Raw genomic sequence first — 22,326 nt, 5'->3', positions numbered from 1 at the left:
AAAGTACATGATTATTTGTTTGTTCAACAAACCTGTATATGATGCAATTACAACTGAAATAAGTTGTTTCATGATTACTTGATTGTAATGTGCGTAACAGTATGAAAACTTTGAAGTGAAATACTTTGAAATATACACTGCTGTGCTCACAGTTATTCAGGTACATGTTTACTTGAACATTAATTGAAATACCACCTTTTGGTGCCTGATGGTACTTGCGCTTACAATCAGAAATGAATACAATTTGCACTCAACTCCTGATCGGAGCTACCTTTGAAAATGCAACAATTTATATTTGCGCCCATTTAGAACTAGTACATACGTCTAAATGACCATATTAAAGATTTGCTAGCAACCAATTATAACTGCAACATACCATTAACTTATAATTATTGACTAACTTCAGCAGGTCATTTCTTACTAGACATTTTGTTATTTTACTTAATGTTTTTGTAAATAATAAGGCACTTACAGCTAAGAAGGCTGGGCTGATAGCAACCCAGCAAACTCTCCAGAACATTCCAGGGGCAAAGCCCAGCATGGCTTTCACGTCATTACAAAATCTCTGTATTCCTGAAATTGAAGGAAACATACATACATGCTTTAATATACTCTACAAATGAAAACGTTCATATATGTTATTAAGTTAATAAAAATATGTCAACTATACCCATATGTATTTACGCATTTGTACAATGGCCGATTCCGCACCGGGGAATAATGCGCTCAAGTTGTGCACAAATTCTGTGACTGGCAGACATTTATTTATTTATTTAAGCAATTTGTAGAGCGCAACAAATACCTGTGGGTGTCTCAGCGCTAAGTGTGGCTCACTGGTTAGAGGCGGCAGACCCGTAAGCAGAGAACGGCCCGGGACCAGGGTTCGATTCCCGACGCGGCAGGGTCGTGGACCAGGGTCAGCTGACTCGATAATTCTCGCCTCGGTGCCTACTCTAGTCAGAAACCACACTCGGCAACTCTGGGCATCAGCTTGCCTCATCTTCACAACGGCCCCCCCAGACCGCCGGGGATGCTTGGTCGCACCTTAGAGATACCCATTAGGGACCATCTCTCAGGGTGAGCCAGGACGGGTTCCCCAGCGGTCGAAGCGTGGAGATACTCCTCCGGGAGTCGATTCCTAGCGCTATATAAACCCACAATTAAATTAAATTAAGGACGTGGAAAAAGGTAATAAGGCAGATTGCCGTTTATTGAGTAAATAGCCAAGTCTTTAGTAGCTTCCTGAAAGAGAGTAGCGTAGGGCATGCTTTGATGTGTGGGGGAAGGGAATTCCATAGTTTTGCCGTGGCTACAGTGAATCTTCTGTCTCCCCAGGAGACCTTGTATGTATGGGGGACGGTCAGGAGATTGGCAGAAGAAGATCGTAGATTTCTGCATAGTGTGTGAATAGACAGGGCTCTCCTTAAATAGATGGGACCTGAGTGGTGGATTGCTTTGTAGGCTATGCATAGTGCCTTGAATTTAATGCGGTTGGGAATTGTGAGCCAGTGTAGCTTTTTCACCACTGCAGAGATAGGTTGGTGCTTGGGGGTGCCTGTAATGATCCTGGCGGCAGCATTTTGTATCAGCTGTAGTTTGCTGATAACCTTTTTCTGTGCATTAAGGAGTAGTCCATTACAGTAATTTTAGTCATTACCAGGGAGCTTACCAAGGTTTTTCCTGTGTTGGAGGGAAGGAATGGAAGAAGTTTTTAATTACTCTTAGTGTATAGAAAGCAGAGGAGGTGATTGCATTTGTGTGGGCTCCGAAGGAGAGTTTGTCATCAAAGATGACGCAGAGGTTTCTTATTTTCTGTACCGGAGGTGGGGGAGGCCTAGTTCAGTCGGCCACCAGGAAGGAGACCATGTGGGTGTAGGTTGGCGAAGATCATGACCTCTGTCTTGTCTGAGTTTAATTTTAAGCAGTTTTTGGCCATCCAGGAGCTAATGGCGATCATGCATGCTTGGAAACTGGCCGCTATTTCTTCTCCGTTGTTGTTGATCGCTAGCACCAGTTGTGTCTCGTCGGCATAGGTTGTTAGCCTCATCCCTTGGGTTTTGATGGTTTTGGCCAGGTCCGACACGTAAATATTAAATAGTGTTGGACTGAGGGAAGAACCCTGTGGCACCCCACATGCGAGTGTGAAGGAGGGGGAGTTGAACTTTCCGAGGTTCACAAGCTGGGAGCGGTTTGCCAGGAAGGAGGCCAGTAATTTTTTGGCCTTGTGTGTGATGCCCATCTCTGCGACACGGCCGATCAAGGTGGCATGATCGACCGTGTCGAAAGCGGCCGACAGGTCCAGCAGAATTAAGACTGCTGTCCTGCCTTGGTCTCTTGTGGCTCTGATCTCATGTGCGGCTTTAATAAGTGCTGTTTCGGTGTCATGGCCTGTGCTAAACCAGAATTGTGACTCGTCGAGGAGGTTATTTTACTCAGTGAAATGGGCCAGTTGTGTGTTAATTAGCTTTCGAAGATTTTGGCTGGGAATGGGAGGGCAGTGATTGATCTATAGTTCTTGGTGTCTAAAGGATCTAGGTGCTGTTTTTTAAGGAGGGGTTTAATGATTGCCCTTTTCCAGGTTTCTGGGTAGATACCTATGTTGAACATGGCATTGCATATTTCTGTAAGTTTGGGTGCTAGAAGGTCTGGGATGAGTTTGGATACCAAGGTGGGACATGGGTCCGTGGGGGAGCATGACTTGATTGTGAGGATGAGGTCGTGAACTTGCGAAACGGCAACTTGATTAAACTGAGTGAGGGCGGAAGTTGTGTTTTCATTAATAACCGAGGGAAGCCAGGTGACCTTAGGTTGGGATGCAAAATTGTTGTATATGGCGCTGACCTTGTTTTGGAAGGCCCTGGCTAAAGAGTTGCACAGTTCTTGAGAGGGGGCAGGTGGGGGATTGACTCTTGAACCTGAGAGTGTGGTGACTACTTGGAAGAGGAACTTGGCGGAGTCTTGAGCCTAAGGACGCCAACTGCCCGACCTACCATGAGGCTTGGTATCCATTGCACAAGAATACATAAATGACAGCCATAGACGACAACTGCCATTGTTGTCAGTAGGACGTAGCACCATTTAATAAAGGATGTTTGACAGTCATTACACATCAAAAGAAGACAAACATTTTGTGTATTACGACAAATTCATTACACATCAAAAGAACACTAACATTTTGTACATTATTGTAAACGTAGTAAAAAGATACGTTCCGGTACATATACATTGTTAGCATAACCCAATGAAGATCGCATTTTCAATAATTAAAATTCCTATTTACATCCCAAGCAGAGGCAGGCGCATACTGCTGACAATTTATATCCCCAAAATGGGCCAGCCGCCTAGTGCATCACACCAACAAGGATACACATTAAATCATCAAAGGCACATCTAATCTTTATTATGCTATGGGACGTAAAACTGAATATCGGCATAACAAGACAGTCAAACACTGGGACCCAAACCACATATTGCATCATCTCTACCAGGGCATCTGTGGTCGACTAGCCAGCCACCATCCCATGCATACTGGACAATAGGCAGCGGTAGAGCTAGAGGGTGCATGACCACCGGCAGGTCATTCCCACATGCCCAGCAAATTATATTCCCTTGTAGTGCTTGCCAAGAAAAAGTAAGATGTCCTTATTAGCGTCATTAAGTTTTATGAAGTTTCTTTACCACCAGTGGGCAGAGAGGGACCGTGTGAATTTACCCGGCTCCACCAAACGCTTTGTCTTTTCGGCAAGAGTCAACTACTGCATGAATGAATGAGTCATGCCCAGTGTCAGATAATAAGCCTGAAACGGACTTGACTTCACCTATCCTCGGTCACAAACGCAAGTGGCCAGGAGGATCACACCAAAAGTATGAGTGGCAAACACCTCCAGTTGGCAGGGCCAGCAGTGATATGGGAGTTTTTTGATTGCTAAGCCTTTACCTGGTTTCCTCGCTCTTAGGTCTAAGAGGTGATTTGCAGAGAGCTCCAAATACTGAATTCGATAGAGTCTTGAGCACAGGATACAGTCTTGAAAGCTGGTGTGCTGAATGTCCGCCCTCTGTCGGCTCCCTCTGCGCAGATTTATGATGGTCTGTGGGACAGCATTGTGACTTTGTGTAACTGAAATTGGTCTTCTGGACCTGACCTGGCATTAGCTATTCTGCCAAGCTACAAAACCTTGCAAGTTAACAGAAGAGGTCAGATAGGAGAGGACTGGCCATTATTTAAAAAAAAAAAAAATCACCTTAACTGATTCAAAAACTGAATGACATAATGATCCTTTAGTCTACAAATGTTCCCTTTCAGCTGAACGTTTGTAATACCTAGAAATAAAAGAACCTGCTCGACACCTCCCACCCCATCTTCCGTGCCAACCATAGCACTGAGGCTGACCTGATCACTGCCACCGACATCATATCCTTCTTAGACCTCAGAGAAACAGCAGCCTGAATCCCCTTTGCCCTCTCTGCAGCATTTGATACCATATCCCATCACACCCTCATCAACATACTGAACTATGTTGGCATCCAGGGGGACGCCCTCAAATAGATCGCATCCTTTCTCATGGGACAAACTCAAATATTCTGCTTTTGACCCTTTATTTTAGACCCCAAGAGCATCATCTGAGGTGCACCCCAAGGATCATCCCTCAACTCCACCCTATTCAATACCTGCATGACACCCCTCGCTGACTCCATCAGAACCCACAGACTCAACATCATAGTTTACGCAGACAACATACAACTCATCCTCCCGCTCACAGAAGACCACTCCACCACTAGAATAATCTTCTGCAACACCATGACCAGTGTCACTAACTAGGTGAGAACCAACTGCGTGTAGCTCAATACAGACAAGATAGAAGTGCAGATCTTCATGATGAACACGTCCCTGTGGAACGACATCTGGTGGCCCTCCGAGCTTGGAACCACACCAACAGACCACACCAAGAACCTCTGCATTATCCTTGACTATGAACTCACTATGAAGCGCCAAATCAATGCCATCGCCTCCTCCTGCTTCCGCAACCTCCTCCTGCTCTGTAAGATCTTCAAATGGATCCCCATCAACACCAGACAAACCATCACCTAGGCCCTCGTCACCAGCCAGCTCGACTACGGTATTATGCTCTACTCCGGTATCACCACCCACGACCCACCTTCTCAAGAGACTCCAGACCATACAGAACACAGCAGTCAGACTCATCCTCAACCTCCCCAGACGTACCCGATCAACCCCCACCCCAAGAACCTCCACTGGTTCCCCATCCAGAAGAGATGTTGGTTCAAGCTACTTACACACGCCTACAGAGCCCTACACTACCAGGGACCAGCATACATTAACCACTGCATGAACTTCCACCAGACTGTCAAACACCTGTGCTCCACCTCTCTGGCCCATGCACACACCCCCGCATTTGTTGCAGCCATAGCGGAGGTCGTTCATTCTCCTACCTCACTGGCAAGGCCTGGAATGGCCTGCCCCTCTGCCTATGAACTTCTCCCTCCCTGGAGGACTTCAGAAAGGGACTCAAGACCTGGCTTTTCAACTGAGACCAGCTAAACTGCAGCGCCCGGATACCCTCAGGTGTGAAGAGCAACTCATTATAAATACCACATTGATTGATACTTTTTCTTGCTGCTTTGTCTATCAGAACTTGAGAAACATTTGTGGAATTATATTTATCAAATGATTGGTACTCTATCTCTTTAGCATCAGCATGAGTACCTGATAGTTTTCAGAGATTTCATAAACAATACAAATGATGTGGGCTCGAACCACAGCGTAGGTGCTTACAAGGCAGAGATTCCCATCCTCCTGATAAGAGCTCTCCAACCCCAACGCCGGAAACAACGACATCACCCCTTCGCAAGACCTCTGCAATTCCCTCGCCTCCTACTTCCACAACAAGATCGCGGACATACACAACAGCTTCAGCACTCAACCGACGCACGCCACGACCGAACCACCGCCCCCCACCACCACCCTCCGCGCCTGGACTCCGATCAGCACCGAAGACACCGTCCGCATGATGAACTCCATCCACTCCGGATCTCCAACCGACCCCTGCCCTCACCACGTCTTCAACAAGGCCGACGCTGTCATCGCACCCCACCTGCGGGACATCATCAACACCTCCTTCGACACCGCCACCTTCCCGGAGAGCTGGAAGCACGCCGAACTCAGCGCCCTACTCAAGAAACCTACAGCGGACCCCACCGAACTCAAGAATTACCGCCCCATCTCGCTCCTCCCATTTCCAGCCAAAGTCATCGAGAAGATCGTCAACAAACAGCTGGCCACCTTCCTCGAGACGAATGGATCCCTCGACCCCTCACAGTCTGGCTTCCGAGCCAACCACAGCACCGAGACCGCCCTCATCGCTGCCACTGATGACATCCGATCCCTGATAGACAACGGAGAAACAGCGGCCCTCATCCTCCTAGACCTCTCCGCGGCTTTCGACACTGTCTGCCACCGCACCCTAGTGCAGCGCCTCAGCAACGTCGGAATCCATGAGAAGGCACTGGAATGGATCATCTCCTTCCTCGGCGGAAGAACACAGAGAGTCCGGCTACCACCGTACAAGTCAGAGGCCACCGGAGTCATCTGCGGCGTCCCTCAAGGATCCTCGCTGAGCCCCTCCCTCTTCAACGTCTACATGAGCCCCCTCGCGGCCATCGCACGCCAACACAACCTCAACATCATCTCCTACGCCGACGACACCCAGCTGATTCTCTCCCTCACCAACGACCCCGCCACCGCCAGAGCCAACCTTCACGAAGGGATGAAAGACGTAGCCGAGTGGATGACAACCAGCCGCCTGAAACTGAACTCAGACAAGACGGAAGTCCTCATCCTGGGCTCCTCGCCCTCCGCCTGGGACGACTCCTGGTGGCCCCCCGCCCTGGGCACCGCACCCAAACCGACAGACCACGCACGCAACCTGGGCTTCATCCTGGACTCCTCCCTCTCCATGACCAGACAAGTCAACGCCGTCTCCTCGTCCTGTTTCAACATCCTGCGCATGCTACGTAAGATCTTCAGGTGGATCCCCACCGAGACCAGGAAGACGGTCACCCAGGCCCTCGTCACCAGCCGTCTGGACTACGGCAACGCCCTCTACGCCGGAACCACCGCCAAGCTCCAGAAGAGACTCCAGCGTATCCAGAACGCCTCGGCGAGACTCATCCTCGACGTCCCCAGACGAAGCCACATCTCCAGACACCTGAGAGACCTGCACTGGCTCCCGATCAACAAAAGAATCACCTTCCGGCTCCTCACCCACGCACACAAAGCCCTACACAACCAAGGCCCAGGATACCTCAACAGCCGCCTCAACTTCTACGTTCCCAAACGCCACCTCCGATCGACCAACCACGCCCTCGCCGCCGTCCCCCGCATCCGAAGAGCGACAACAGGAGGAAGGTCCTTCTCCTACCTGGCCGCCAAGACCTGGAACTCCCTTCCGACCCACCTCCGCCTGACCCAGGACCACCTCTCCTTCAGGAAGAAGCTCAAGACCTGGCTGTTCGAGCAGTAGCAGCACCCCCCCCCCTAGCGCCTTGAGACCCTCCGGGTGAGTAGTGCGCTCTATAAATGTCTTTGATTGATTGATTGATTGATATATATCAGCCAACATGTTTTAACTCTGTGTATTGATCTTGGGTACATGGCATTCATCCTGGTCTTCCACATTATCACCTGTAGCAAATCAGTACCTCCCATATCGCTTCCTAGGTCCATCCCCATGGGAACAGCCTCTGCAGTCAACAGGCAATTGTTGCTTTTCTTTGATTTAGTTCTCTAATCATTGAACATCATATTTTCTCAACTGATATCCACTTGTCCATATGTAATGTTTCTCGCTTAGAGAAACTATACACTTTCATCATGTAATAAGAATTTTATAACTGTTGGCTAGACGTCTGGCATCACCCGCGCAAGCCATGCTAGCTCCAAAGGAGACAAGATGAGTGAAGCAGGCAGGCATGAAGCAATGTCCCTGTAGCCATTGACTGCGCCCCCCGGTGGTGGATAACAGCTCATCTTACCGCTAACACAACAAGTCATCAGGTTCCCTGTGGGGGCCCCAGCAGACAGGGCAGCTTGGACACCAGTCACCACAAGCCTCCCTCAACCGTGGAGCGGCCGGAGGAGCGATTGCAGTGTATAGGTATGGCTAAAACTCTCCATTTGGAGCGGAAGCGGCCGGCGTTAGGTGCAGCTTGTCCCATCGGAGGGGCCACAGCCACAATTTACAAATTGTGCTTGTTTGCTGCTCCTGGTCCCCACCCCTTTTTGTAGCCTGGCTGCTGCTTTCATTTGGCTGACTTTTTAATAATCTGTCTCGCTTGGTTAATGCTTTTAACACAAATTGCAGCACAGCAGTATAGTTAGGGTGACCAGATTTTGATAATTAAAAACCGGGACAGACCAGACATAAAAGTAGGACTAAAGCATTTAGTCTTCTATATCTGGCCTGTCCCGTTTTTAGGTCGAGCTTGATCAACCTGTTATATCTCTTCTGTGGGGTTTGGACACCCACCAGTTGCCATTGGCTGTTATCTGGGTCATTTACAAATGCTGGCTTGTTACTGGTGCATTTGCTTAAATGTCTCACCTTTGTGGGCTTAGGTCCCTCACTGGTGATTCACTAACAGATGGTTTTGTTTGGCCATCACACTATACAGTGTATGATGACCCCTCCTCCCTCCTACTCGCTCTCCCATCACATGATATTGGCAAAACCTATCATCGCTGGCAGGGGCGCAACTAGACCCAAATTTCGGGGGGGGGGGGCTAACACTTCAAATGCTGAAGGCGGAACCAAATTCAGAGTCAGACTAAAAATTGCTTGTGGGTCATCCTGTCCTTGTAGTGGTATAATGCATAGGGGTTATTTTTTTGCCAATACATCACAGCTCAATTCAAAGCACGCTGGGCTCTAACATTAATGTATTCATAATAGTATTTAACAAGTTTTGAGGAAGTTTAGGACTTTCCTTCAAGGAATTCTAGTAGAACAAATATTAAATGTTGTGTTTTAGTACACATTTAATGAGTTTACCTACTCTCACATGACATTTATAAATACAGTTTTGTCAACAATTAGTGACATGGATATGATGCACTGTAAAACACCTGAGTTGAATTGTATTAGCTTCAACCATTAGGCATTCAAAGTACTTTTAGAAGATATTTGGGTTCCTCCATCGTCCCACCTCCCAGAGTGGGTCGAAAAATTGTGGCAAATAGTGCAGTTTAAGCATACTTCTATAGTTATTGTTTTACTGAATGAAATGAATGATTGCAAATAATATGTAAAGTGCACTTTTACCCTAACTAAGCAGCCTGGTGCTGAGCAATAAATGAAGGAGGGGTGGAGACTGCACTAATATGGAAAAGGCACGTTCCTTTTTTTTTTTTGAAGGGCTGAAGTCTCTGGAGCTCGGGAGACAGAGTTCCAGTGCTTTGATGCCATAAATGAGCAGCATCAGCATCCAATAGGTACTTGCCTAATGTTAGGAATGCAGGCAGTTGACTACTGCAAATCATAGGATTTTGGAAAGAATATAAAGAGTGATACAATGGTGAAGAAGCAGAGAACCTGTTTTATGGAGAGCACCAAGATCTAGGAACAACACTTTGAAGTCACATTGTTTTACGTTCAAAGGCAATAGACAGTACAACAGTGAGTGAGAATATATTGTGAAGCAAGGGGGAAGTCCTCAGATGAGGCATCCAGGAGGGTTTGAATGATTTGAAAGCAGGAAGCCCAAGATAGACTTCCATTATCTAGTTGTGAAAAAATTGTTGAATTTATAGCAGTCCTGTGATTGCAAGAAGAGTTGGTTTTGCGTAACACGAGGATGCTGTTAATGCAAGTAGAAAATGTGCCTGATCTGTTGAAAGAATGAGAAAAAGTAGTTGAAAATGAAATCAGGATTTTTTGCTGAGTCAACCTCGAGTGGCCGATGGGTCCAGCTCCATCACCACCAAATTAAAGACCATATCTATTCATTGAAGGTTCCCTAAAGATGAAGCCCTCTGTGTTGTTACAATTGAGTTTTGATTTGACTTGATCCAGGAGGCAACTGTGAAAAAGCAAGATCATAATTTCTCTTGGGGAGACCCCAGATCATTGCCCAAGAAAATAATCCTATGATATCATCTGTGTAGGACATCACAGATAAACTAAAGGGTTGTATAAATAAAGTGAACCTAATAAGATAAAGAGTAAACAATGTAGGGCTCAGAGTAAAGCCCTGTGGGATTCTTCAAGTGAGAGGTCTCGGACATGACTAAAATACAGGGATGTGGACTGTTTATGCCCTTTCAGATAAAAAAAGGCAAGACACTCCAGGGCAGTATCTTTAATGCTACATTGCTCCAAAGAATTGGTATTTTAATAAACATTTTATAAAGTTTAAAACAATCATGTTATTACAGTGCATATGAATATCACCTTAAAGCACATACTTTGTTATTTTAAAATGTACTCTTTAAGTGACATAGCCTATCCTTCCATAAGTGCAGACATTAAGATGTATACCTCAGTAAACAATACAAAAAAACTGTGTTGGGGGTCAGCTTTAACCTGCCACCTAAAGTTTCCATGAGTAAATGCTAACAGGCAATATTCCCCAGCCCAGGTTAACTAAGAGCAGCCAGTGGGCCTTATTATTTCGCATATGTACTGAGCTTTAGCCACGAGTCCCATATTCAGGAAAGTTTCCGGGTCATCCGTGTTGCCACTAATCGCCAATGTGCTGTCTCCTAAGCCACTGGTGCTATTCAAGCCCAGCGATTCATGAAGTGCCTCCACTGCTGCAGCAGCCCTCTCAGCTTGTGTAGAGTAGCGGATGGTCTGTCAACCTTTTGTGTTTTTTTTCGTACGTTGCGGTCTGGATTTCAATCTGTTCTGGGATGACCAATAAATAGGGCTACCGAGTTTGTCAGAGCTTCAGCCCATTTCCAAACTGCTGATGTATCAGTATAGATGTGGGATTTCCCATTGTACAAGACTTTCAGATCCGCTGGGAATGAAAACATGTACTTGAGGTGTAATTTAGGGAGTTGTTTCTTAACATCCTGATATGCTCTCCTCTGTTGTTGCACCATTGGAGTGTAATCTGGAAAAATCAGTACTTGTGTATCATCAATTGTGTATGGTCCATCAAGGCCAGACTGGAGCTTTTGTTGTGCCCTGACCCAATATTCCCTAAACTGTGTGACCCTGGGCAATTGCTTTCCTTCACTGTGACTCCTTTTTCAGTATCATTATATATTATATATATTTTAAGGCACCTTGAAATAATTGTTCAGGATGCAAACTGTGCAGAAACCTCTCTTGTATATTGTTTAATGCACCATAATGTTGCTCAATCTATAACAAAGGCCTCGTATAGGAGGCTCAGTACACCTGCCTAGGCATGCTTACCTACCACAACCTGTCAACTGGGAGCCAGACTTTTGTCACAGCATGGGCATGGTCTGTTTCATAGCATGACTATGATTACAGTTAACCCTTCACCCTGAGAAAAATGCTGGACATCATGCCGACAGTCTCACTCATAGCGTACTGCATGGCCTCTTCAAGGAGCAGAACCTGAAGAAAATTGCCCTGCCTGCCCACTTTTTGGCAGTGCTGGGGTCATCTCAACTAGCACACTGCAAGATTATGCATCTTTGTCTGTAGTATAACAGTTAGCTCTGTTGTGGCAAGTGAAACAAAATCGAGCAAACTCTGTAGTTGCAGCAGATGACATTATTATAGACCTGGCTGGCCCTTTGGATGGCAGTAGTTATAATATGGACATGTGCCTGTTCAACTGAGAGGAATAGGCTGTAAGTGTACTTAGTAACCCTTCCGAACAACATTCAGTGCTAAAGCCCTTTGTTTGATCCGTGAGGCCCCCTATCTGAATATTGGCCCCATAGCTTTTCCTTCCTCATCTTCGGCCCAGTATTCAAGGAATGAGATTCTGTCTTGTATCTTTTCAAAGTGTTTCCTGAGCACTCAGATCTCATGTCAGTTTTGCTTCGGCTTCTGATATTAAAACTGCCAGTTTCTTCTGATCAGAGTTAATCCTACATCAAGCACTAGTGTGTCAATCTTTGCTACCAGAGCTGCATGAGTATGCTTTATAGTGAGCAATATAGGTTCAATATGTCAGGAGTGTCCGCAGTTGCGGTTCACCCCTTACCCCCATGCCCTAACCTTCAACTGTCAGCTCTCCCCTGTCTCTTACCTTCTTCCTTGCATGTCTACCCTTCCTCTTTCTTGCGGAGCGTTGCTTTTTCTCACTGATTATTTTCCTCATACACTCACCGTTCCCCCCTGCTCCCTCCCTCACTCCTATAGCCTGTTACTTTCGCTCTGTGGCTCTGCCCCACATTCATCCATTTTTCCCTCCATGCTGTAATTTCCCATCGGATTGCCACCTGGCCAGTCTGTTACCTAAATAGCGGATATTTTTAAGTAACAGCTGGTAAAAAAAACCTTGTAACTCAACAAACACCTAGATTCATCAAAGTCCCGTTTTGCGAGTCTGTAATAGCGATTATTAAGGAATCGCTATTACAGACTCGCAAAACGGGATTCATGTCCAAATCGCAATTTATTTTGCGATTCCTACATCTTCCTTATTTGCGATTAGCGAATTGCTAATCGCAAATAAGGAATAACTCCCCATTCATTCCTATGGCCTTAAGGCACATAGGAATGAATGGGAAGACATATCAATGTGCGAATCGCTATTAGCGATTCGCATTTTGAGTTTGCGATTTCAAGGGTGCATGGGTGTCCAAAGGACACCCTGTTGCACCCCTGAAATGATATTGGACGCTGGTGTTACGCACACACATGTCCCAAGGACATGTGTGTGTGTAACATACGACTTAGAAAAATGCACTTAAGTGCATTTTTCTAAGTTTCCGCTATTTACCACGAGGTTTGACTTCGCGGTAAATAGCAGCCCAAAATTGCGAATTCGCAATTATTAAATGTTTCATGAATTGCATTTAAGGAATCTCAAATAGAGATTCCGTAAATGCAATTTCTCACAAATTTGCGAATTCTATAATAGCGATTTTTGCATTTGGGATGATGAATCCCAAATGCAAAAATTGCGCTTGCAAAGGGCCAGATTCTCAGAATCTGGCCCTTTGCGAGCCGATTTCACGTTGATGAATCTGGCCGATAGTTATTCTGTTTTGAAATACGAGGTCCAATCAGTTAATACAGGTATATATCCAGAGCCACTGGAGGTATGCAACTGTATGGCTGTGTTTTTTTCGCATAGTTGAATATTTGCTGCATTTGCCACAATCTGCAGATGTTTACAGAAAAAAAAATGTTTTTAGCTTAAACGTTCAAAAGTTACTAAAAAACGCAGCTACATGTTGCCACACAGTGGAAGGACCGTGGCAAATGGTAACTGGTCACCTTTCTGTTGCTTATATCTGTATTTCAGTTTTAAACTGGTATTAATGAGATGCAACCAATGTTTAGACAGTGTTAAAAAGTGTAAAAATTACAAATTAATATAGTGATGCTATAACAAAATGTGCAGAATTATGCCACATAATTTACTCAACCTTGCTGCATAATTTGGCTCTCCCCTGCTGCAGAATTTCAGTGGCCTTGCATATATCACATCAAAATTATTACCAAGCAACATACACAATTCCTAAATTATTATTACATCTAAAAGAGTGTTACTCTTTGCTGTTCAATATTTGTCTCTAAACATTTTTGATGACCTGCCTTTGTGACTTTGAATCTCAGTTGATAAATGCAATCATTGCAGCTTCACATTCACTGTGCTCCAGATGAAGTCTTATTTTTGTCTATAATATCCGGGAGTGCATCGCGAACTCCTCAAGACTACTATACTTTCTGTAACACTCACTGTACTGTGTTCATTTTAAACACCACTGTCATTTTAGTTTGGTGTCATTATAAAATAAAATGAAATTGCCTTAGCAAAATAGTTAAGAGTTGCGAGTAATATAGTTTATTTTTAAAAAGCTAACAGCAGATTTAGTTGCTATTCACTTACCAGCCTCGTCCCCATTTGCATCTGAAAATGTGGCAACCCTATGTATATCATAAGCCAACTTTACAATCATCTCTTCCCTACATTCTTTGCAAAAGTCTGTTGTGATGAGGGTGTATTCCTTTTTGTTTGCAGGATACTCTGTTCATTCCTGGGCAGGGGGGGGGTTGACTTTACTTCTCACCTTTAAACCCTGTAACGTTGCCAGTCTCGCCGCTGTTGTCATGCAGATAAAGCCATTAAGGAATGAAAGAGTCATGCAGGGAAGTCTGCTAAAAGAAAGAAAGATGTAAATAGGATAAACAAGAGGAAAGCTGTGACCGCCAGGGCTTTAGGACGGATCGAGTAATACCCTCGATGACCCTTGACTACTGCCTGGCAGCCTCAGCCCAACCCACGGAACCTGACGAGGGGGGGGGGGGGGGCTGAAGCCCCTCTAGCCCAATGGCTGTTGCGCGCCTGATCGCTGGTGTTCATTAAGTACATTTCTCCCTCCCCACGACAGTGTAGACAACAATTGTGGAGTTTGCAGTGCTTGTTAAAATGTGTGCCTCTCTAAAATCCGTAAATAAGGTATTTGTAAAGCGCGAACTACAGGTCTCAAGGCACTGGGGGCCGTCGTGGTAATTAAGTGAGCTATTGCCCAGAATCACATGGTGCTGAGCTGATCTGCCACCGAAGCAAGGGATCGAACCGGGAGCCCTGTGCTCCGAAGTCAGCTGCCCTGGCTGCTGCACCACACCTCTCTGCTTGACTTGCACCTCTGCTAAAACTTGTTAATTAGTAAAAAAAAAAAAAAAAATGTATTACGGCGCAGCACACTTTACCAAAAGCAGCTGTGCTTTAATTTTCTTCAGAGTAAGCAGGGGATGTGACTGGTCAATTACCGCAGCTTAAGGAGGAGTCCTCCAAACGCGCCTAAGGACGCTGCTACCTGCTCTCCTCCATGGCAGCTGCGGTTGCCTCAGAGCACCGCCAGCGCAGCAACTGCTCAGCATGCCATGACCATGCATACTCCACCCGCCCTCTGGTTCCGACATTCTGGAAGCCGCAAACTTCAAGTTTTCAATGCCACTGGACTCAAAACCAAAAAACAGGCAAAAATAAATTAATTTACAAAGAAAATCGCTCTAACTCTTGCAAATGTGAGAACTAATGTTTAAACTTGTCGCTCAAGAAAGGAGAAACAAGATTGTTGGTGTCTTTATTGCCATGCCTTGTTCTCTTCTCTCCTACTGCTGCATAAAGCCGCCATCTCGAGCGGGTCAGCTCTCTAGTTGCTCAACCAATTGTCTCCTCACTCCACTCTCTCCCATATAAGAAAACCTATGATGTGGGGCAGATTGTAAGGGCTGCTCGCCGATTTATTTGTATATTTTTTAAAACTGTATTGCGTGAGTTTTAAAACGTTTATTATTGCTCTGTGTGAATCTGTTGTTTTTTGCTTAACTAATCTTTGGAGAAATCTCGTTTTCTTCGCTCTTCACTGCTCTGCACTCTGTGCTTCCTGCTTGAAAGTATTTTTTTCCTTCACTCTCTAATGGCAATTTTTTATTATTATTGGGCTATTGAGGAAGGTGGGGGAGATAGCACATCATGTGGCTCTATATTTTTTGTACAACATCTCTTTCACTGACACCCCATGAAAAAAAGCAATTTTTCGCTTCTCTCATATTACCGCATAAAGCCACCATCTTTGAGGGTAGGAGGTAGCCAAAACATAGGTACTTAGCAACATGCTCAAAGTGTGTACTGTGCTGCTTATGTGTGCAGATGAAACGTTTTACTGAAAATAGGTGCATCTATGAGCAGATCACACGGTCTTTGACTCATGGCATTTTAACTCAAGGGGGCATATTATCAATAGACGGCGATAAATATCGCAAAGCGTGCTTAGCGCTTTTTTATTTATCGCCGTCTATCGCTGGACTTAATCGCACCTTATTAACAACAGGTATCACCGAGGCGATAACAATTCTAGCGATAGTGGCTTTATTGAGGAGATATTGCTGGAAATCCAGTGAAATTACTACATAGTTGGCGAAAACGTTGTTAATAGGCCAAGGTGCACTCAGCCTTATGATCCACCAGGTATTGGATAACTAGGGTAAGTCAGCATTTTATCAGACGTTAGTTTTTGGCGAAAACCACGGTTTTCTCCAAAAACTAACGTCTGATAATATGCTGTGGGCCGCATTGTAAATATTGCGATGTGCACTTAGCGATATTTTACATGTCTTTCTGTGTGAGGTACGCCCAGTGACGCCCACTTTGCATCTCATTAGAGATTGAAAGCGAGGCATCGGGAAAACGGCTGCTAACATGCACTAATGCATATTAGCACCACCTTGTAAAAAGGGCGAAAAGATTATCTCCACTTTTTTGGCTTTTAAAGCCAAAAAAGCAGAGATAAGACCCTTGATAATATGCCCCAAGGTATTTTATGCCAATCACGCTGCACCTTTACCCCTTCTACCCTCCTGCTCTCTGGCCCTCCCATGCTGTGATTGCTTTTCTACATTCTTCCTCTCCTCTTACAGTTTTCCTTCTGCTCGCCCCTCCCCCAATGTATTTTTCTGTGGCTTCATGTTCGTTCAATTCTCATCGCTTTGTTCATATTCTGCCCCCTCTATACCTCTTTCTTGTTTTCCTCACCAGCTCCCCCTCTCTTTTCTGCCTCCACCATTCTTTCTCTCTTCAGCACTGTTTTGCCTCCTGCCTCACGCCTTTCCTCCTCGTCTCATGCCTGCCTTCTCCCTTGCTTGTCTTTTAAAAAAAAAAAAATATTCAAGCTTGATAGACATAAACATAATACAAAAGCATAATAACCGTGGCAAAAAAAAAAACATTACACAAAACAGGCAGAGGACAAGTGCATATGTAAAAAACAAATAAACTTAGATAGAAGGCGGAATAAATACAAACAGAGCCCTAGGCAATAAGACGTAGAAAAACAAAACAAACATTCATGAAATCAAAAGCAAGGATAGAAGACCAAGCTATTTAAGAGATCAACAGAATATCGGAAGTAGATAATTAAAGAACCTTTAAAAAAACCAAAACATTTACTTCCTCATTCACTAAGCCACTCCACCAGGGGAGCCCAGATCTTCTGGCCCATCTCACACCTCCTTCTACCCCACCTCCGCCAGACTGCTGATTCTAAGTTATAAAGAGCCAAAATCCTCGCTCTCCAATTAATAAAAGTTGGCGCGTCTGGGCTGATCCATTCTAATGTGATACAGAGGCGGGCTAAGGACATAGCAATAAGCAGGAGGGCAGAGGCATGCCTCGATCTTCCTGGCGGTCCATTATTTTCATATCCAAATATCACCACCTCTGGTGAGAGAATAACCGGAATCCTAAGCCTAGAGTTAATAAATTGCTCTACATCCAAAAGAAAAAGCCCAATTTTGGGCAGCTAAAAAACATATGTACATCATTAGCGGCTAGGAAGCCACATCTCGGACAGCAATGGGCCCCACTGCCCCCCCATTTGGAAATTTTAGCTGGAGTATAATATAAGTCGAGTAGGGCCATATAAAACTGAGAGCGTAAGCTTCCAGAAAGTAGCACCCTGCTGGACAGTTCAAGGGCCTGAGTTATAGCTACCCCTGTCACACCCAGCTTAACCTCCCACTTAGCATTCTGTAGGGGGATATCATCCGGAAGGCCGGATAGTAAGTGTTGATAAACTACCCCAATTCTAGATTTCCTCAAAATCAGTTCAAACAATGTAATCCTATCAAACATGGTGGTAGTTTGGGCCGTCATTCTATCAACAAAACTTCGGATCTGCAAATATTTTTAAAAATCATGCGTATTAAGATGGAACTTATCCTTTAAAAATGAGAAAGAGGCCATTCTCCCGTCCGAGACTAAATCCCCTAGAGCTACCAGCCCTAACGACATCCACCTAAACGTGGTCTGGTGCAGGAGTCTAGCAGCAGTGAAAGGTGTATAAAAATTGATGTTAGGAATCGACCATTTGCGTCGGATTTTGCGCCAGACTGAAAACATTTCCCCAATAACCTTGAACTTAGTTTTTTTGTAATAACTAGGTTCAAGAATCCGCAATAAGATCCCCTTAGCATCCTCTGCTAGCCCTATTTCATAAATTGAGGGCCTACAAGACAATGGCACCACCACCCTATCCCCCAGCAGTGGCAGGACAAAATGTTGGATCAATGAGGACCAAACATAGAGCAAAAGGTTAGGAACTGACCAACCACTCCGTTCTCTTGGGAGACACATCCACTTAGCTGCCCTGCAAGTGCGATGATATCCCCAGAGGAATCTATTACAGGTTCTCTCTGCTCTGGCCAAGCTAGATTGAGAAAACTCCAGAGGAATAGTTCTAACTAAATATAAGAACTTTGGTAAAACCAGCATTTTAAGGACATTGCCCCTGTCATACAAAGAACGATGAAGATTGTCCAGTCTTATCAAGGTAGAATTGACTGATTCAATCACCGGCAAAATATTCAAATCTTGAATATTGCCTACTAGAGCAGTGATTTTAACCCCTAGATATGTTGCAAATTTGACCACTGGAGCTCGAGAAGGAACCATAGCAGAAGTTTGAATAACTTGGGTTTTGGTAACATTAAGTTTGTAGCCAGAGAGCTGAACGTACTGTTCTGCTACGATCTTTAAGGCAGATGCAACATCGCTGGTCAAAACAAAAATATCGTCAGCTTAAGCCAACGTCTTGTACTCTATGGAATTTACCCTAACCGGCGAAATGTCTAAGGAGCACTCAATTGTATTTAAAAAGGGGTCGATGTACAGGGCAAAAAGCCGGGGCGAGCAGGGGCAGCCCTTCCTAGTGGACCTGCTAATACTAAATGGAGTTGACACTAGCCCAGAGACACATAAAGTGGCCACTGGAGCAGTATAAAGTGATTGACTCGCCTGGATAAACTTAAAACTAAAACCCTTCCATCGGAGAGCTGCCCATAAAAATCCCCAAGCGACCCTGTCGAACGCCTTCTCGGACTCCAACAGGATCGCACCAATCGGGGAACCAGTAACCTGAGCCCAGTCCAGCAGTGCGATAACCCGGCGGACGTGATCGGCCGTATCCCTTCCCGGAATAAAGCCATGCTGGCGTAGTGATACCAAAGGAGTGATCACCAAGGCTAGTCTGGAGGACAACATTTTAGCATAAATTGTACTGTCGCTGTTTATAAGGATATAGGGCAAAATGAGGAAGGGTAAGCTCTGGTTTATCTTTTTTCTTAAAAAGAATAATATTGGTTTGGCGCCAGTAGTCTGGTATGCAGCCATCCTGTGCAGCTCTAAGAACTGAAAGAAGATCCACCCGAACCTCTGGGCGGAATACTTTATAAAATTCCAGAGGAATTGCATCTGGGCCGGCAGCTTTTCCGTTGGCTAATGAATTAATCGCTAGCTCAGCTTCTTCCCATTCTATTCGAGCAGAGAGAACTTCATTCTGTTGGGCCGTAAGGGTATTAATGTCCTGAAGAAAAGCCCCATTTTCCAACTCTATATCCAAAACAGCTGCCTTAAGTGTATCCCAAACCGTGGTACCAGAGCCTGTCCCCCTATGATATTTAAAAATTCCGATAGCCAGTTCCTCATATGATCTAAATAGGGCTGCTCCATTAAAAGTTTCCTTTCAAATATCCCAAATCCTTGGGACACCAGGATCATGTGGAAGAGGGCATTCAGCAATCAAGGGATTGTGGTCTGACAGAATTATTGGGGGGGGCTAAAATAGAGGAGTCCTCGGCTAGCTGATCCGACATGAAAAAATAGTCCAATCGGACCATTTTATTATGAGGGGCAGAGTAATATGTAAAGCAATCTTGGTTTTTATTGTGGCAGAACCAAAGGTCAGTCAAACAGTGCTCTTGAACCAAAGCTTAAAGTGCCCTAAAAACCCTAGGCTTCTTGCCCCCATAGCTGCGATCACCTGCTATATTAAAATCAGCAAGCAAATTAATATTCATATCCCCACAGAAACAAATAAGGTGGGGGTAAAGTGCCAGCTCTACGTTCAGATGATGAAATACTGCCGGGTCATCTAAATTTGAGCTGTACACCGTGCAAACTGTTAGGGGCCTGCCATTAAATGTCAGCTCTGTGATAACCCATCTCCCTGCACTGTCTTTGCAAGTTTTCCTGCATGACCCAGTCCCCCGTCTCAACAAAATTGCAACCCCTCTAATCTTAGATTTCTGATGGGAGCACCCGATTAAATCAAACCCTGGAATTCTCAGGTAATCCCAATTCTCGAGAGCAGGCCCCTTTTCTCACCATCATTCAGCCCACATATGTTCCAAGAGGCTAGACGAATTGTACCCTGTGCCATCTGCTTTCAAAAGAGGACCAAGCCCAGCAAGCACATACAAAGTGAATTTAATCCACCTTCTAACCATGAACATGCCGTAATATTGCAAATACCAACAAAAGTGCCACGATTATAGTGTATATTCAAGCAATTTTTTAATTTTGACCCCAACCCCCTGCCCACTCCCCCACCCCCAGAGCACCCTCCCAGCCCTTGCCCACCCTGATCCCACCCACCTGAAACCCCCCTACCCCACCACCCCCCATATAGGGCAACAGGACCTAGGTCCTTGTGATGGAAGAACTGATTAAGCGCGGTATCCCCCGGTATCATAACCAAGCTACTAATAACAATGGGAGCTACTGCCTTGGGGAGAGAGGAGGAAGAGAAAAAAAAGAGGAAAAAAAAGATACAGGATTCACATTCCTTCTCCACACAAGGATAATACCCCCCCTAACAACCCTTAGGTTCCTGAAGAAAAAGACAGGGCATGAAACGGCATAGCATTACCCCCTAAAGTGAGTTCTGGCCCTGATAGATAATTTTCAATTTGGACGGAAAAAGCAAGAAAACTTGAGCTCCTTATGACTGAAAAGATGTTATTAATTGACGGAGTTGCCACCTCCTCTCGACAGTGGCCGGGCAAAGGTCAGGCCTAACGAAGAACTCACATCCCTTGCCTGCCCGCCTCCTATCAGGCCCAACCAAATCATAGATCTTTTCCATAGCTAGAAAATTACTTAAACATATTAAAATAGCACGAGGCTTGTCCTCAGTTCGACCAGTCCGTTTCTTCTGCTTGAATGGAAAACGATGAGCCCACTAGATTTCGAGTTGCTAGTTCCATTGTTTAACCTCAGGGAATGCTTCAGTAAACAGCTCGACCACAAACTGCCTGGTGTCCGACCCTTTGGCCCCTTCCGGAACTCCCAGGACTCTTAGATTGTTTATCCGAGCTCTATTTTCAAGATCTGTGAGTTTCCATACGATGTCTTCCCTTTGGGTCTTGATAAGGTCTGTAATGCCTTTCTCGGTGTTCAAGTCATCTTCAAGGGTGGAAATCCTCTCTTCCGCCTCCCCAATCTGGAGACAATATCTGAGCATGTTTTCGCTACTCTGCGGATAGAGTTTTGCACCCTACGGCACGCACCCTGAGTATGAACACTTTCTTGCCGGGTCTCTTCACAGTGGGCCATGATGGTCTGGTATATTACCGCCAGTGTCATCCCGCCTGGAGGTGGATGGGGGAAGTCGGCCCCATTCTCATTCCCGGCATCAGTGGTATTACCCTCCAGGTCAGACTGTATAGACAATGAATAGTCCCAGGGTAGTGATCCTGTATCAGGGCAAGATGCTGAAAGCCCCTGATTTCTAACTGCTTTTCGAACTGTACGAGGTCCAGAACGTGAACTCAACGCTTCGCTGGTTCGCCAGTCACCCAGCTCGCTATCATCATCAGTCCAATCTTTGTCCTCCCCGACATCTTCCTCAGATGAGCCAGTATGGTCGGATAAAGAATAACATTTATCCCCACCTTCTGTGTCCCCATTTAGAGTTCACACCGCTTTCTGCGAGGTTGCTTGAAATACCTCGCCTAGAGTAGTCTTATTTTTTTTTTTTTTTTTTTATTTTTTATTTTTTTTTTGGGTTAAAAACTTTTATTGAGCAATCAGATAAAAAGTACAAAGATGGGCCTACAACCACACGGGCTGGCCGCTAATTCGCAAAGCACGTACCATGCAGTAAACAGTAATCTCCGTGGCCAGGCCCAAATCACAGATTAAATATTGCACAAAGCATATGACAGGACACAACAGTTTTTGTCTTAAACAGTAAAATAACAACCCAAAACAAGGCGAATGTAGCAATCACGTCAGCCCAGATGACAGAGGGGAAGTCTACTAATCAGGAAGATAAAGGTAAATCAATGAGACTCGGCAAGGCCGGGG

General features: G+C 45.2%; 1 protein-coding gene across 1 annotated transcript in view; it reads right to left on the bottom strand.

Annotated features, from left to right (window-relative positions):
• The window catches only part of LOC144790925 (sodium-dependent serotonin transporter-like), a 697,068-nt gene that overhangs the window by 31,254 nt on the left and 643,488 nt on the right, over nucleotides 1–22,326 (bottom strand). The window contains exon 11 of the mRNA XM_078665560.1: nucleotides 473–573. Coding sequence (XP_078521686.1) covers nucleotides 473–573 — 101 coding nt within the window. The remainder of the gene's footprint in view (nucleotides 1–472; nucleotides 574–22,326) is intronic.

Source organism: Lissotriton helveticus, chromosome 11 (genome assembly GCF_964261635.1).
Source record: "Lissotriton helveticus chromosome 11, aLisHel1.1, whole genome shotgun sequence".
In the NCBI taxonomy this organism is placed as follows: Eukaryota; Metazoa; Chordata; class Amphibia; order Caudata; family Salamandridae; genus Lissotriton; species Lissotriton helveticus.
The sequence above is the reverse complement of the archived record's forward strand: the minus strand, read 5'-3'. Positions and strand labels throughout refer to the sequence as shown.